The following is a 17696-nucleotide window of genomic DNA, read 5'->3' on the forward strand; positions in this document are numbered from 1 at the left end:
GGATCATGAATCAGAAAGGTCTGACCTCACTTCTGCAATATTAATAAACTGTAAGAAAATGTAGAATGGTGACCACCATCAGAATAGCAAGATAAACCCTAATACTGCAAAGTGAAGAAAAGCTACTTTGATATATTATATATATATATATATATATATATATATATATATGAAGAGATGTATCATCATTGGGGACTTACTATCAATGATAACTGCAGAGGAAGTTAAACAATGAAATAGAACTGTCATTAATACTAATGAGCGCAAAAATCTTATACAGGAAAAATAATCACAATATGCCTGTACCCTCTCCTTCCCACAGGCCTAGCAGTGACATCATTTGCCATCCAAACAACAGGACTTGGATGTAGCTCAGTGGAAGAACACTTACCTAGCACAGACAAAGCACTAAGCTGGGTCCTCAGCACCACAAAATATTAAAAGTAAATATAGGAAACAAGCAACTGAGGATATATAGTTCAATGGGAGAACTATTAACCTAGACACATGAGGATCTGGGATCTATCTCCACCACCACAAAGAAAACAAAACAAAATAATTTAAGCATTGAAAATTGTTAACCTAGTCCTCAGGGTGTTCTAGTTTGGTTTCTGTTGTTGTGATAACACAATCAAAAGCAACTTGGAGATAAAAGTGTGTATTTCATCTTACAGGTATTAGTTCCTTGAGTCCAAGCAGGAGCTGAAGCAGAAGCCATGGAGGAGTGCTGCTTACTGACTTGCTCCCAAATAGCTTGTTCAGCCTGCTTTCTGGTATAACAACCCTTCACCCCATCCCCATCGGACTACCTGCCCTGGGGTGGTACACTTACAGTGGGCTGGGCACTCACACACAAATAATCAATCAAGAAAATGCACTACAGGTTTGCCTAAAGGTCATTCTGGTGGGAACATTTTCTCAATTGGGGTTCCCTCTTCCCAGATGACCCTAACTTGTGTCAAGTTGACAAAAACTAACCAATACACAATTTTGGCTCCTAGAGAACATCTACCAGTGTCTGGGGGGTCTGTTTGGCTGTCATCAGTCACATTGAGGGGGGATTAGCCTAAGAAGCTAGGAACACCGCTAAACATCCTACCTTGCACAGATGGCCCCACCATAAAGAACCATTTAGTCCCAAATATAAATGTCAAGGCTGAAAAATATTTTTGTAGCCCAAAATATGGTATGAGATCCACTAGAGCCCTTGCCTAGCACACCAAAAAGAAAAGGCCCCAGATTCCACTTCCAGCACAGGAGAAGTTTCAGTAGCCTACTTGAGAGTACATAAGAACAACTATTTGATTACTTAAACTTTGATGCCAAAGAGCCATTTCCATAAACATAAAAACAAAGCTGGGTGAGTATACTTTCTCCCCCTCCCTCTCTCTCCTAAGCCCTAAAGAGGCAAGGCAGAAGGAGGATTGCTTGCGTTCCAAAGCAGCCTGGGCAACATACTTAGTTTTGCATCAGTTTGGGCTACATAGATAGATCCCATCTCAGAAACAAACAAACAAACTAACAAAAAACAAACATACAAAAAACTCACAAGCACTCTACTCCCTTTCTTCTGCCAAAAGTAAAACGGTTGATCTTCAAGGACACAGAACCTTGTCTGGGTTCACCATGACCTTCACAATTTGCCTTTGATCTGAAAATCTTAAAAATCACCTATGGCCAAAAGATAATCACAGCTGTCCATAGTCAGTCTAGAACACTGTTTTTCTTCCTTCTCCCACATAGGCAATCATTATTGTTTGCAACTTAATACTCTTGGAATTCAAAATACAAAACAGCCCACAGTCTCCTCAACTGGGCAGTGGGAGGGGAGTTAACTTTGCTTTGCAATTCATATTCTTCAACTACTTTCCTTTCTTTTATTCCCACTTAAAATGATGCTAGGGATCAAACCCAGGGTCTCATACCTGTGGATAAGCACTCTACCACTGACTAAACTCCCATCTCCCAATTTTTACAGGGTCTCACTAAGAAGCCAAAACTGAAGTAGAACTTGCCATCCTCCTACTCCAGCCTCCCCAGTGCTGGGATTGTCGATGTACACCATCTGACCTTGATTTTTAAATGATACACTATCATCTCTCCACTAAAACACATTTTCCCAAGGAGAAGTCTAAACAGACCTTCCTTAAATTCAATACTGACTTTGTTTTTATATTGTTTTGTTTTTCTTTGAACCTAAAGCAAATGCTCTATTGACTGAACCACATGCCAGCAGCCAGCAGTATTTTTTATGGATTTATTTGTATTATTTTTAGTTATGTGTATATGGGGTGTGTGTGTGTGTGTGTGTGTGTGTGTGTGTGTGTGTGTGTGTGCATGAGTGAGAACAGGTGCCCATGGACTCCAGAAAAGGCCATGGGGGTACCTGGAACTAGAGTTCCAGGCAGTTGTGAGCTGCCTCACGTGGATGTTGAGAGCTGGGAACCCAACTCAAAGCTGAACCATGCAACCTGATCATAAGGCCTTATTGCTGAAGACACATGTCATTGGATATGGAGAAGTCACGCTGGTACTAAGTAAAGCTTCATCCTTACTAATTAATTTTCATGCTACTGGAAGGTACTCTGATGCTACTGGAAGAGAAAGGCAATCATTAATATCTCCCAGCTTAAAAACTCTGTGACCCACAACAGTGACCTGCCTGTAAGATATACTACTGGTGCAACAGTGACACATATATTATAGGAGTAGTCAATCACTTTCTGGTAGGATTTAAGGCCTACTCTACAAGATGGAACCCATACCTGACAATGCTCAAGTGGCTAAGAACCTAAGACTAATAGGTCATGGGCCTTGGGGAAACCAAATGCTATTATCATTCTAAAGGAACAGCAATAAAATGACTCCTGATGGCATACTGCTTTTCCCATAGATCAGTGCCTTGCTCATCCCTCATCAGAGAAGTTTCTTCTTGCAGTAGATAGGAACTAACACAGAGACCCACAACTGGACAATGGGCAGAGTGAGACTTTGCAGCCCTCAGTCTCAAATGGGGTGTCTTCACCAAAGCCTCAAGGCTCAAGGATCTATGTATAAGAGGAGGCAGAAAGACAGTAAGAGCCAGATGTGATGACAACTCCATGGAAACAGTGTCTTCCAGACATAAAAGGACTGACACATGTAAAAAGGGGGAGTTTTGACACCAGATATATAAAGTGAGGACATGACTGCTCCAAGGCATGGTTTAAGGGAAGGTTTTTACTGTAGATATGAGGAAGAGTACAGTACATCTGGAAGAGTCCATAGCGAGGGAAGAAAGTAGTGGACTAAACATGACCATGGAGGGGGGGAGACAAAAGAGGGGAGTAGGAGAGAAAGGCAAGAGAAGGGGGCAAGAGCACATAGCTAAAATGGCAGGGTTATAGAGGAAGGAGAAGCTGGGAGAAGGGAAGGTCATGAGCCAGAAACATTTAAAGTGGGTGAGAAGAGCCAGGATGCTCTGTAACAGGTATTTGTGATGCTAAGAGCCTAGAGGCCAGCATTCCCTTTTGGTATGCTAATAGGCACCACAGTCAGCCATTTGTCCGAGTTTCTTCGGACCGACAATGCACAAATGAACTTAAGAGACTGTGGTAGGGAGCACAAGGCCTACACAGGTCCCAGCACTGAGACCCTGAGTGGTAAGTGGACACAATCTCCCACTCCTAACCAAGAAGCTATCTACAATTGATAACAACTGGCAAAAGAAAACTCAGTTTTCTCCAAAGGAACTCTCAGTGGATATATTAACCACACCTCAGGGGAGGCCCCATATCCAACACAAAATGAACCCAATGGTATTTTTATAGATTTTTTTTTTGTCTCACTTTGCTTCCTTTGGGCTTTTTTTTGTCTTATTGGTCTTTTGCTTGTTTATATTTATTTCTGTTTCTGTGTTTTGTGTATGTTTATTTTTTGTTTTGTTTTCATTTGTTTAAGAGAAAACAAAGTTGGGTTGCTAGGGAGGTGGGGAGGATCTGGGAAGAATTGGGGGTTGGAGGAGGGGAAAACATAATCAAAATATACTGTACGAAAAATATTTTTCAATATAAAAAGAAAGCTGAGCCACATCTCCAGGCAGTACCAACTCCCCTTACTCCCCATCCAGCTGTATGTTTTAAAGTCCTGCTAGAACTCTTTCAGAATCCTCCTGTGAGTTAAAATTCTCAGCACACATATATCAAAAGAGACTAAGCTTCCAAATTCTGTACAACTTCTATAAAGCCTGGCCCCACACCTTTCTAGTGTTTGAAAGTAAGAGCCTGAATAAAAAGTCCATTCAGCCTTTATACCCTAAAATTATCTTATTGAATGTTTCTGCCTTGTCTGGCATGCAAAGAAAAGTTCCACAGACCCCAGAACTTTCCTCCTTTGCTTCTAAGAGTTTAGCCATAAATCCAAGCCTATTTTGCATGCTGCACAAAACAACTTCAGCAAGGAGATAACTCCAAAATGCATTTTTAAAAAGTCCTAGGGGCTGGAGAGATGGCTCAGTGGTTAAGAACATATATTGTTCTTAAAGAGGACCCAAATTCAATTCCCAGCACCCACATCAGGCAACTTACAATTGCTTGTAACTCCAGTTTCAGGGGATGGCCCTAACCTCAGGTACATGCACATATACAGACATACAAAGAGGTGCATGTAAATAAATAATAATAAAATATTTTTTTAAAAAAAAAGTCCTACCAAGTAAAGAGCTATGAAGTATGCCAAGGAGGAAGAAAACCCATCTCATTATGACCAACTGAAAAGTACTACTTATTATTCGACATGTAGCTCTTGGGCAAACTAACTCTCTACCTTTATTTTTTTCCAAAAGATAAATGTTAGAACATGTTAAGCAATACTCCTAACTCAGCCAGGAAGACTGAATTCAGCACAGCACAGAAGTGTGAGGCATAGCTCAGGTTTATAGCTTTTTGTAATGGTGGAAGCCTTTGGATTTATAGGTGTGAGTCACATACTCTCGTGCCTCCCATAGGGAGAATCCTCCATGACTTGAACCTGAAAGCCTCCAGCTATAAGACCTTGGACTACAACTTTAGGCACTATGCCTGGCTCCCCACCCCCTATGCCTGAAACATCTCTGAAGGAACAAGGATTAGAATTCCACAAGGCCAAGTTAATTTGCAAGCTGGAAGGGGTAATAAAGATATATTTGAAAGCCAGTTGGCAAGGCAGGTCTCCCAAGTGAAAAGGCCTTTCAGCACAGGAAAGAAAACTTTACCTAGTGTTTTTTAACCAGACTCTGAATTCTCACTACAAATTTGTCTTTAGAATTACACTCACCCTAGTAACTACAAATCCTTCTGTGACTGCCACTGCAAAGAGACAGGGTTTTACAATTCTGAGGACTTATATGACCTTAGCATCCTAGAGTGAGGAAGTAGGGGTGTGGGTGGGGACAAGACCCAAGCACTCCCAGACACTAACAAAGTAGTGGTTTGGCCTGCTGTGAACTGTGTGGCACACAGAAATGAACCAAAATCTAGACAGACAAAAGTTCACATCCATCTTTCCACCACTAAATTCAATGATTCCCCTTTTCAAAACTTCAACTAGAACTTCATGCCTAGCTTGTAGAAAGCTCTGAGTTCTACTCCCTGCCCACCCACCCCCACTACCACCCCCCACACACAAATTTTAATCCACACACCTATAATCTCAGCACTCAGGAGACTCAAGCAACCTGACATAGATTTCCAGGCCAGCTCAGCAAGACCCTGTCTCAAAACCAAACAAAGGGGATAGGGATGAAGCTCATTTTGGTAAAGTACCTACCTTTCTCTCAAAATCCTCTGCATACCCCAAAGCTGTGTTGGCACAGACCTGTAATTCTAGGTGCAGCCAGGAGGACAAGAAGTTCAAGGTCATTCCTCCCTACATACCAAGGGTTGAGGCCCACAAGGGCTACATGAAGATTCTGTTTCAAAAACAAAGGCTGGAAAGATAACTCAGTGTTTAAGACATTGGCTGCTCTTGAAAAGGACTCAGGTTGAGTTGCTAACACTCACACAGCAACTCACAACCTTCTGTAATTCCCAATCCAACCTATCTTCTGGCCTCTGTGGATATTGCACTCACATGGTGCACTTACATGGCAGGCAAAACACTCATGCAAAGAAAATAAAAATAAACCTTTAAAAAAAGCAAATAAAAGGGTACAAGGGACAATGATTGGGCTACTGTTTCAACATTTCTGATCTCAAGCTACCAAGACCTTAACTCCATAAAGCCTCTAAATTGGAGACTCCTTTTTCAATCACTATGATATTATTATATAGTATAGGGCCTCACACACACACCCATCACCAACTGCTTGTCCTTGTCCCTATTGCCCTCTGTTTCTTTGAACATCAGCCAACACTTAACATATGACATTTGCAACATAGTATATACCCGCCTCCAAATTGTCCTGATTCTGTCTTCAGTGTTCACAGAATCAGGATGAGTGTTGTCCCATAACCAGAGAATAAATGCTGTAATACTTAGAAGCCCCTGAAATGGTGACAAGGTGAAGGTTATCTATAAAAAAAAAAACTTCCAATTTCCCATACCACAGTAGTGCACATACACAAATACACACATCAAGAGGTTTGTATTCCCAAAGACAACTTGAAAAGTGGGTTCTCAAAAGAGCTTGCCAGCAAGGCCAAGCTAGGCCAGGTCCTGATAAATGTGTTCTTAGCAGTTTCTGGCATGGGGGATGGGCTTTAATAAATTATGAGTAGCCAGGGCCAGGGCTCCATTCCTTCTCCCTTGATAAACATTCCTGAGGTTGCAGGGGGCCTCCTGATACCCAGCTGGTGGATGCAACTCTCCAGTGAGTGACATCATAGAAATGAGCTTGCTTTCCTCCCCCACTGAAATTCTCAAGTAACTCCAGCAAGACTTGGCTAGGAATGTCACTCAGTAGTAGAGCACTCGCAACGCCCTGTTTCCATAATGAACACAGCACAAAGGGGGAAGAAAACAAAACAAAACAACAACAAAAAAAAAAAAACAGCAGGCCACATTGGCTCAACCTACCTGCAAATCCAACTCAGCTAAAGTGCAATATTTCACTGAGGAGTTCCTAAACCCAAGTATACTCTCAAAGAATATCACCAAATCATGAGACCTTTTAGAATATGCAGGTCGTTTCTGTTCTTTCTGCAACATCAGCATGAGAAAATGAGCTTTAGTGTGTTTCTATGCTTTTCAGTTTTGTATGTGGCATTTGTGTGTGTGTGTGTGTGTGTGTGTGTGTGTGTGTGTGCATGTATGCATTTGCTTGTCTGTTTGTTAATGGCAGCAAGATTTCAAGCTGCAAATTGTTATAAATATACTCAGTAGTTATGACTCCTAGTGTCATCTTTCAGCAGAAGTCTTGTAGAGTTTCAGGCATGCATCTGAAATTCTATGAATGCTACTCTTCTGGGAAATTAATGTCCTTTAACTTCAAACCAGATCTAGAGAATAGTCAGACCTTCCCCAGCATCTGCTCTGATTGCCTATGAAGCACCATACTAGGGAGTCTCTGCTCTCAATTTCCTTTCTCCAACTGCAAAAATGCAGATGAAGCAAGTACTTGTTTGCATTTTACTATGTAAATAAAGCATTTTCTCAGAGCCAAAAGTTCATGTCAAAAAGAAAAATAGACCTACATGAAAACACTGAAAATGCCAAGGGCCTCCAAACACACCACACTAAAGGCCACTGTTTTCAAAAAGAATAAAATAAAAGCCCAAAGTCCTTTAAAAAGAAGGTGACACACCATTAGCCTAGCAAAGTAATTTATAACTGGGCTGGGGGCATTTGGCAATTTCTGGGGACATTCAGATTGTCATACCTGGAGACAGGTGCCAATGACCTTCAGTGGGTAGAAGCCAAGGAAGCAGATAAATGGACTATAGTGCACAAAACAGACCCCACAACAGAATGGAAAAACTCACCCTACAGATGGCATTGAGTTACTCAATATAAATAACATGGCAAGAGAGTTCAGTCAAAAGCAAACAGTATCTACTGGCCAGAAAGCAAGACTGATATTCACCATTAGAGTCTTACTTTCAAGACATTGCCTAGGACTTGCCATGTCTGTGACCTCAGAGTATATCATTTTACCCTTACTTAGTCATAGCTGTTACATCCACAAAATGGGTGAATAAGACCTCTCCAGTTGAAGACTAGGGCTGAATCGGCCTGATTCTTGCCATCTCTTCTGGTTTTATTTTGTCCCGTGATGTTGAAGATGATACTCAGCATCTTGTGTAGGCAAAGCAAGCACTCCAACTATCTATATCTCTAGCACCTCCCAGTTCTAAGATATGTGCTCACATGAGATATTCAAATGATAGTCACATTATTATCAAAAGAATGTGTCCTCTTAAATTGGGTCAAGCTACTCCCAAATCAGTATTAGCTAAATAGAAAAATATTAATTAACATAATTATAATTAATACTACATATAATATAAATATAAAAATAAAATAATTATAATTCATAAAAATTAAATAGAAAACCCTTGAGGTATACCAAGAATTCAACATATAAACATTGCATAATTTTTTAAATGGAAAAAGAACTATTAGAAAAAATATTTAATAAACTTCAATGACATTTCAGTAGCTCCTGGAAGAGTAAAAGTTTAAAGTGAATTCCGGTTGAAGAACGATTTCCCCTAGTATCTATCAGAACAGTCCATTTCTACCTTGTAAGTGGCTGTAAACATACACATTCTCTTCATTTCTTTGAAATTTTATTTATTTTATTTCACATGTATGAATGTTTGTCTGAATGTATGTCTGCATACCATGTGCAGATAGTGCCTGTGGAGGCCAGGAGAAGGTGTCAGATCTCCTGGGACTGAAGCTGCAGACGTTGTGAGGCCCCATGTGGGTGCTAGGAATCAAACCTGAGTCATCTCTCCAGCCAACCCTTCATTTTTAAATAATGTGGCAATTATTACCAGTTGTCATGTTCTAAGCAAGCACTACTGATAATCTTTCTGTTGTTCTTATTTTGACTGTGTGTGTGTTCTTAATTTAAAGAATTGACAGGTACTTGAAATACTGTTAATTCTATACAATAGAACATGTGGTGAAAGTACATGGGTGTACACAAACATAGGAGCAACAGCACATGGATTATCTATGTAGCATGAAAATACAAAAACCCCAAGTTGCTCTGAGTCTCATCCATCCTAAGCAATGAAACCATAATTTTTCAGTCATACTGAATCATATATAAAAATTATGCAGTGGTGAGAACATAGCTCAGTAGTACAGCTTAGTATGACTGAGTTTGACCAGCACCTACTTCAATTTCTAAAAGGCAGAGAGCCAGGAGGTCATCAAGTATGTAGAATTTGCAAAACTGGGACGGATAAAAATTTCTCTAGCAAATCTTTCTATTTAAAGTAATCTCCAGCTTACTTATATGGTGAAAGACCAAATGCTAGGGGCTAAAGAAATGTCTCGGTGGTTAGGAGCACTTGTTGCTCTTACAGTGGGAACATATATACATTCAGGCAAAATACCTGAAATGAAATAGACAAATTTTAAAATATTGCTTTAAAAATCCTAAAACTGCATGTTAAACGATGTATAGCTTATTTCATCTGCTATACAAACAAGTGTGAGAAAGATGTATGGAATCCTACTTTGTTGTTTTAAAGAAGTACATGCCAGATGTGGTAGGGCAATAGGAAAGTGGAGGCAGGAGGGTTAGTTGCTCATCTCTGAGCAACACAGAGAGTTTGAGGCCAGATGCTTGAAATACAAGGGACTATAGCTCAAAAAAATCAAAAAAGAAGAAAAAAGCAGAAAAGAAATATATGCCAGGTGTGGCGTCATTATGCCTGAAATGCCAGTAGTTGGAAAGCTGAGGTAGGAGGATTGAGAGTTGCAAGCTATAAACATATCAAAAGACTGTCTCAGAGGTGGAAAAAAGAAGAAAAAAACAACAGTAGCAAAAAACATTAAATGTTACAGGACTGAGATTTACTTGATATACTTTTAAATATATCATAATAAATGACCTCTAAAACCTTTTTTAAAGACACGGATGAAGGTCTGGAGACATGGCTGAGTGGTTAAGAGCACTGGCTGCTCTTCCAGAGGTCCTAAGTTCAATTCCTAGCACCCACCCACCCACATGGCAGCTCACAGCTGTCTGTAACTCCGGTTCCAGAGGATCCAACACCCTCACACAGACATAAATGTAGGCAAAAATACCAATGCACGTGAAATAAAAATAATTTTCTTTAAAAAGTTACAAAAGAGATTTTCTGTGGTAGTATACTCCTGTAGTACTAGCACTGAAATGGCTGAGGGACTTCAAGTTCAAGGCCGAAACTTAGTAAGATTTTGACTCAAAAATAAAAATAAAAACGTGGCTGTGGATAGCCCAGTGATAGAAGAGCACTTACCTAGCATTGGCAATGCTGAGTTCACTCCCAGAACCAAAAAAAAAAAAAAAAAAAAAAAAATGGGGTGAGGGCACACTAGGACTCTGTATGTAGCTCAGGGGTACAGAACTCGCTTAGCATTTGCAGTGCCCTGGATTTGATCCCCCTGAATGGCAATCAAACAAAAAAAAATCCAGTTTGATATAAAAGATTACTTATTAGCTAAATTTGTAACGGGAGTGGGGGGAATGATTGATTGATTTGAGGTCGTATTTGCTGTTTGAATAACACCATTCCACTTTCCAAAATCATGATCAGTGGAGGTGAATTAAGAGTCACCTCATTTCTTCATGCTTTAATGAGAGTGGGAAGATAAGGAAAATTGTAAGTCACCTTCACACCTCCAAACACCTCTAGGAGCCAGGAATATTTACATTTTAAAGGAGACTTTGCCCTTAGAACTGGTAAGACTCAACTCTGCCTAGACCAGGCCCCCAGTTTCTTTTAACCAGAAGACCTGAGAGATTGTCTTGTTTGTTTATACAGGTTTATACACGTTTAGTTGGTAAGTATCAAGATGGATTGCGTTTTAAGAGAATTCCAATTCTAAAGCAAAACACACACACACACACACACACACACACACACACACACACGCATGCACGCACTCACACACGCTCACTAATTCCAAGTGAGACTAAGGTCTCTTTTCTTACTATCGGGACTCAAACTCTATATTTTAAGCACGCAGAAGAGTTTCAATAAATGTTGGTAGGTATGCAGAGCGCGTGGATGTAGGAGAGGACGCCGAAAGTCAGCAAATATTGATGAGCTCCCGGGAATCGTGAAGCTGACTGGCAGCAGCTTCTAGTGTAGGTTTCAGACTGAAAACCGTGCAGATCAAAAAGGTGACAACCAGAAGCCCTAAATAAGCAAACAAAAGTGGGTAAGGTTGTGCCCAGTCCCTGGATCCTGGGAATGGGTTTTTTTTCCCCCTTCATCTCATGGCAGCCTCGCAGGTGTAGGTCCACAGCTGGACAGGCCAGGAGTTACAGGGGACTACCAGGCCCTTTCTCAGAGGGGGAGGGGAAGAAGACCCGGAACAGGAGCCATTGAAACTACCAGCAACGTTGGGAGCCGCCCGAGGGCCGCCAGGATGGAGCCGGAACCGCACACCTACGGCTGACCAGAACCCAGTATCCACAGGTGACTCCGGCAGATGCGCCCCAGAAAGGGAGGCCGCTAACCGGACGCCCCATCCAGTGCCCCGAAACCCCGACAAGCCCTCTGGCTCGGGACCACCTCAGGACTGTCACCGGGCAGACCCCAAGGTCGCCTTACCTTGGTGATGACCAGAGGCTCGCCATGCTCGCGGCCGCCCTTCAGGGTGAAGCCCCAAGGGGCGCCTCCGCTCAGCTGCACCTCCACCAGGCGGACGCCTTCAGCCGCCCGCGCCTCAACCTCGGCCAGGCGCTCGGGCCGCGCACGGGGCTCGGCGCCCTCCATGATGCGGGGCGCTCAGCCCCTCCAGCCGCTAGGGCCCACGCCCATGCACTCCGGGAAGCACAAGTTGGCCCACCACCAATGAGCCTCCAGGCGTCCAGGCCACCGCCACCACCGCCGCTGCCACCAACCGCCGCCGCCGCCGCCGCCGGCCACCACTCAACTTGCTTTGCAACTTGGAAAGCGCAGCGCGGGCCAGGCCAGGAGGGAGCGCGGAAAACGGCGCGGGGAGGGGCACGGGGAGGGGGCGGAGCAGGCGCGGTCCTCTCAGGCATGGGCAGGGGAGGGGGAGGGGCAGGCGCGCGCCCGGGAGCCGGCACTGGCGGGAGCGCGCATATGGGGGTTCCGCACTGACTGCGCTAAAGGTCCAAAGAGGTTTAATTTGTGCGCTCAACCGATAGTGGTTGAGGCACGCGCTCTGGGACCAGCGAAAACTGCCCCGACTGGACACAGTCCGACATGAGATCCCACGGTCCCTCCGCCCAGCTCTGGAGGCGCTGAGAAGCTTGCGGGAGGGGGGCGGGGGGGAGGTAGGCGCCGCCGTGGAGGCCGGGTGCAACAGGTGAGACGGCGGAAGTGTCCCTACCGGACTAGGCGGGACCTGGAGGCGACCGCGATCGGAATAGTTTGCAGTCCAGCACCTTCCAACTGGGAGCGGAGTCGGCCCAGCGCTTCCTCCTTTGAGCCGGTGGGCGGAACAGACTGCGGGCGACTTCACAGGTGAAGACGAAACCCTGGCGTCCCCGCTGTCCTGTATGGCTGCACCTTTGATCCAGCGCGGGGACTCTAGAAAAGCTGTCCCCAAGAGCCATCTGTACGCCAGGATGCAGTTCTGGCCCTGGCTCCGGACCATGTGCGGGCACACCCCAAAGCTCTGGCCCTGTGGTTTAATGCTCCAGGCAACTCCTTTCGGCAGAAAGGACCCTGGACCTGATCTATCCAGGGTCTTCCCACTCCTTTGCAAATTCCCTTCTGTGGCACCAGCAGGCATAGTAAATGGCATACTGGTGGCACTTGTCGCACCTTAGGAGGCCTATCTTCCATTCAGTCCCTACCCTTAACGTTCATAAAATTGTGCCTCAAGTTAATGGGGGGGAGGGGGGTGCTGCCGTCTGCTGCCTGCCTCATGCCTCCATAGGCCAGACAAGAGGCCAGAAAAAGAGCAGACATCAGATCCCCTGGAACTGAAGTTACAGTTCCTTGTGAGTCACCACGTGGGTGCTGGGGCCGGAACCCACCTGAGGTATCTCCCCATCCACGTGCCACAAGTTCTTAAAGTGTGTTCCGCGTTTACATCCTTAAAAGAGGAATTAGTCTGAAGTTAATGAAAGTCCGCTACTTTTTAAATTTTTGACTAACTTATTTATTGACTTTAGAAATTATCTGCCCTTGAAATCTATGTAGCCAAGGATAATTGGATTCCTTCCTAATTCTCTTACCTGCATCTCCCAAGTGCTGGGATTACAGATGTGAGCCATCATGCCTATTACTACTTTGCTAGGTTTCTATATTCATGAAACAAGCCCACCTTAGAAAGGTATACATGACATGTCTTACAGAGCAGAAAAAAAGTTTTCTTTTTTGTTGATGTTTGTATGTGTATCTGGAGGCTTGTTTCCCCAGTACAGCTCCATCCTGATACTTTTAGCACATGATGGTACTGGGAGGAGACAGCAAGGACAACCAGAGAACACTGTGCCAAGAGCATCTTTAGACTCTGCCACTGTGAAGCTTGGATAGGGAAGCTCAACTCTGGTCAGAGTTTTTTCAAACAGACCAGATGCATCACACAACAGAAACAGAGTGTCTCGGTTACTTTTCTATTGTTGTGATAAAGCATCATGACCATGGCAGTTTATGAAAGAAAGCGTTTAATTTGGCTTTCAGTTTTAGAGGGTTAGAGCCTATGATGGCTGATTGAAGGAACAGCTGAGAGTTCACATCTAGATCTACAACCACAAGACACGAGAGGGAGAGCACACTGGAAATGGCAGGAGTCTTTTGAAACCTAAACCACAAATCTTGTCTCCAGTGACACACTTCCTCTAACAAGGCCACACCTCCAAGACCAAGTATTCAAATATATGAGCCTATGGGGGCCATTCTCATTCAAACGCCACAGTGGTTTCGGTGTTTTCATAAATCTATCATTACTGCGTGCAGCAATCAAAACCTTCATTCTTCTCCTCCCCCTCCTCCATCTCTTTATCTTCTTTTGACATAGGCTTTTACTCTGTAGTTCATGCTAGCCTTGGAACTTACTGGGTAGTCCAAGCTGGCATCTAACTCTGGATCCAATTGCCTTTACCTCTGGAGTACTGGGATGACAAGAGTGCCCCACCACACCCAGTTTCCTTAATGTTTTTGTTCATTATATACTAATTGTCAGGTTTCCCATCTGCCACTTTAAAGGATCACACCTTTTTCCTCAGTGTCTTTACTCTTTGCTTGTTTTTGGTTTTTGAGACAGTTTCCTCGGTGTTTGTCCTGGCTGTCCTGGAACTCACTCTGTAGACCAAGCTGGCCTCGAACTCACAGAGATCCACCTGTCTGCCTCCCGAGTGCTGGGATTAAAGGCATGTGCCACCACTGCCCAGCTTTACTTTCTTTCTTAAGCTTAGGTGCAAGTCTGTATTTTCTGAGATCTGTTTTAGAGTCTTCATGTTAGACATTGTTCCCTGTTGTGCATCATGTGGGTGTGAATGAGGCTATTGTCTGTATTGACAGTGATAAATATGCTAAGGAGACTGGGCTGAGTCATGTGGCTGCTATAAGAGAGATGCCCATTTACCTTCCTAAATCCACTCACCCATGTTCTTGGGGGTATCCAGGTTGAACCCATCTGTCCTGGCTCTCGTGACACCTAGATTTCTATTTCTCAAGTATCCTGAGAATATATCAAAACCTTGTGACAGGTGACAGGGCTAGTGAGTTAGCTCAGCAAGTAAAGTGCTGGCCACTCAAGCCTGACAACTGGAATTCAATCCCTGGAACCCACATAAAGGTGGAAGGAAAGAACCACCTCCACAAGGTTCTCCTCTGACCTACACACACACACACACACACACACACACACACACACACACACACACACACACATCATGGCACATACATCATACACATTTGAATAAATAAAGTTCTTAAAATTTGTATTTATTTATTTTCAGCATATGAGTATTTTGCTTGCATGTGTGTCTATGTACCACATGCATTCCTGGTGCCTGTGAAGGCCAGAAGAAGGCATCGGATCCTCCTGGGACTGGAGTTACAAGCAGATGGAATTCGCCATACAGATGCTGGAACTTAAACCCAGGTTCACTAGGTTCTCTTGCCAGTGCTTTGGAAGAGCAGCCAGTGTTCTTGAACTATCTCTCTGGGCACAAAAAAATAAAATAAAAACCTCTTTGACAGGAAGACATTGTCCCAGTTTTATCAGACTTTAACTCTTCTGGTAGTGATAGCTTTGTCCTCCTCAGGACACACAATTTCACTGGGATTCCTAAAATTAGAGTGTATTTGATGCTCCTTGGAAAGGCAGAGATATCTTTTGTCTCTGTGGTTAGAAACAGTCTCTGTGCTCCTTGAGTTGAATATTCAGCTGCTTTACTCAAGAAATATGAGCACAAGCATGTACTCTTTTGGACTGCTAGGGGTGACCTAACATGGGAACTGATTTAGGTGCAGATCTACCAGTGATAAAGCAGCATATTAAAGACCCATTTTTGCCCAGTCAGATCTCAAGCAGGATTTTACACAGGACCTAGTTAGTTGCAATATTTGTAGATTTGTGTTTGTAGAGTGATGTGCAGGGAACAGAGCGGGGCCCTTGTAGTCTGTTTGTGACTGGCACCATTACTGTACTTCACATGTCATAAATTAATTTATTTTGCATAATTAATATATATTTATAAAAATGTTAATGTTTTAAAAATAGCTAATCCTTATGAAATAGAGCTTAATTTATTTTAATTTTTTTCTTCTAACCAAAGAGATTTATACTCATAAAATGTTTTTTAGGATAGAGTGCCACATTTTTACACAAGGTTTTCAAATCAGCAGTAAATTGGTAAATATGGCTACATTATCCACAAAACTTTTTAATATAGTATTTTTTCAAAAAGAGTGGCTGGAGAGATGATTCGGTGGCTAACAGCACCTGTTTCTCTTCCAAAGGACCAGGGTTCAGTTCCCACATGGAGGCTATTTAATTAGGGTTGTAAGGAGGCACCATGACCACTCTTATAAAGAAAACATTTAATTGAAGGGGTCATTTACAGTTTCAGAGGTTCAGTCCATTATCATCATGATGGGGAGAATGGCAGCCTGCAGGCAGACCTGATGCCAGAGCTGAGAGTGCTACATTTTGCAGGCAACAGAAAGTCAACTGACACACTGGGTGGTATCCTGAACACAGGAAATCTCAAAGCACGCCCCCGCAGTGACACACTTCCTCCAACAAGGCCACACCTCCTAATAGTGCCACTCCCTTTGGGGGCCATTTTCTTTCAAACCACCACCGAGGCTCACAACCATCTATAGCTCCAGTTCCAGGGGAGCCAATACCCATTCCTTGCCTCCTCAGCCACGCGCCATGAACATAGTAGACATATGTACATGTAGGCAAATACTCATACACATAAATAAAAAATTAACAAGGCAAGGAAGCTGGAGATGTAATTTAATGATAGAAAACATGAAGCCTCAATACCAAAAACAGATAAAGGGCAGTATTAACTATTTTCTCCATAACCCACAGGATGCCTATGAATTCAGACTGGCAAAGGAGCTGTCAAAATTAGAGAGTAAGAGTGCTTGTGGCTGAAAGAAGACTTTCACAACATGAAGTTATCCTTTTTGACCATTATCACCTTACTACAGGATTCTAAAAGCTGTCATTGCAAACATTAGAATTAACTTAGCTGCAGATCTATTAGTGATGAGACAGAATGCTAAATATTCCCTCAATCAGATCTTGAATGTATTTCACACAGCATCATGTTGGTTGCAAGTTACAGATCTCTCTTTGTAAAGAGGTATGCAGTGAACTGAAGAGGGTCTCTGTAGCCTGTCCATGACTGACACCATTATAGTACTTCACATTTCATATTTAGAGTTTGTATATGAGGCTCAGCTTTGTGCTGAGATAGAAAGCAGCCATAAGGAAAAACAAATTCTACTTCACAGAATGCCTGCTGTGTGTCAGGCACATTGTAAACAAGTCCTTTTAGCAAACGTGAATATACATGTCACCCCAGTGTTACACATGAAAACATTGAGACCCAGAGGGCTAATATAACTTGTCATGGTTAGATCAACCAGCTCTCTTCTGAAAGACATGTTTTTCTCAAGGGAACATAAGCCTTTCCTGGTACCAGTATTCAGTAGTCTTACTAGACAGATTTCTCTGGGTGGGTATGTTTACTCCTAAACATTCACAGGGCACTACGTGACCCTTAGAGGGTTTGTTAGGCATGGACTCTGGAATAAAGGTTGCACACTGACCAAAAAAAAAATGTCCTTCATGGGATAGTAGAGGAGCACCAGGAACAGAAAACAGAAATCTTTTAACAAGTACAGAAGTTCCCCAGTAATATCAGAGTCAGATTATGAAGAGCTATCCATGTACAAACAACACTCTAAAATAGTAGTCTACTCATCTTAATTACCATAAAATCCAAATAAATATATACAATATTTCAAGAGACCACATTCACATAACTTTTATTATTAACATTGTCATAATTGAATTTATTATTAGCTGTTAATCTCCTCTTTATAAACTAATGTATAGGAAAAAAA

The 17696-nt window shown here is 42.8% G+C and overlaps 1 protein-coding gene across 1 annotated transcript in view; it reads right to left on the minus strand.

Annotated features, from left to right (window-relative positions):
• Shroom2 (shroom family member 2) overlaps positions 1-12058 on the minus strand; it is a 176845-nt gene extending 164787 nt beyond the window's left edge. Inside the window, exon 1 of the mRNA XM_028857699.2 lies at positions 11736-12058. Within this exon, the coding sequence (XP_028713532.1) occupies positions 11736-11900 (165 nt within the window). The 5' untranslated portion in view covers positions 11901-12058. The remainder of the gene's footprint in view (positions 1-11735) is intronic.
• Positions 12059-17696: the final 5638 nt, after the last annotated feature.

Source organism: Peromyscus leucopus, chromosome X, assembly GCF_004664715.2.
Source record: "Peromyscus leucopus breed LL Stock chromosome X, UCI_PerLeu_2.1, whole genome shotgun sequence".
In the NCBI taxonomy this organism is placed as follows: Eukaryota; Metazoa; Chordata; class Mammalia; order Rodentia; family Cricetidae; genus Peromyscus; species Peromyscus leucopus.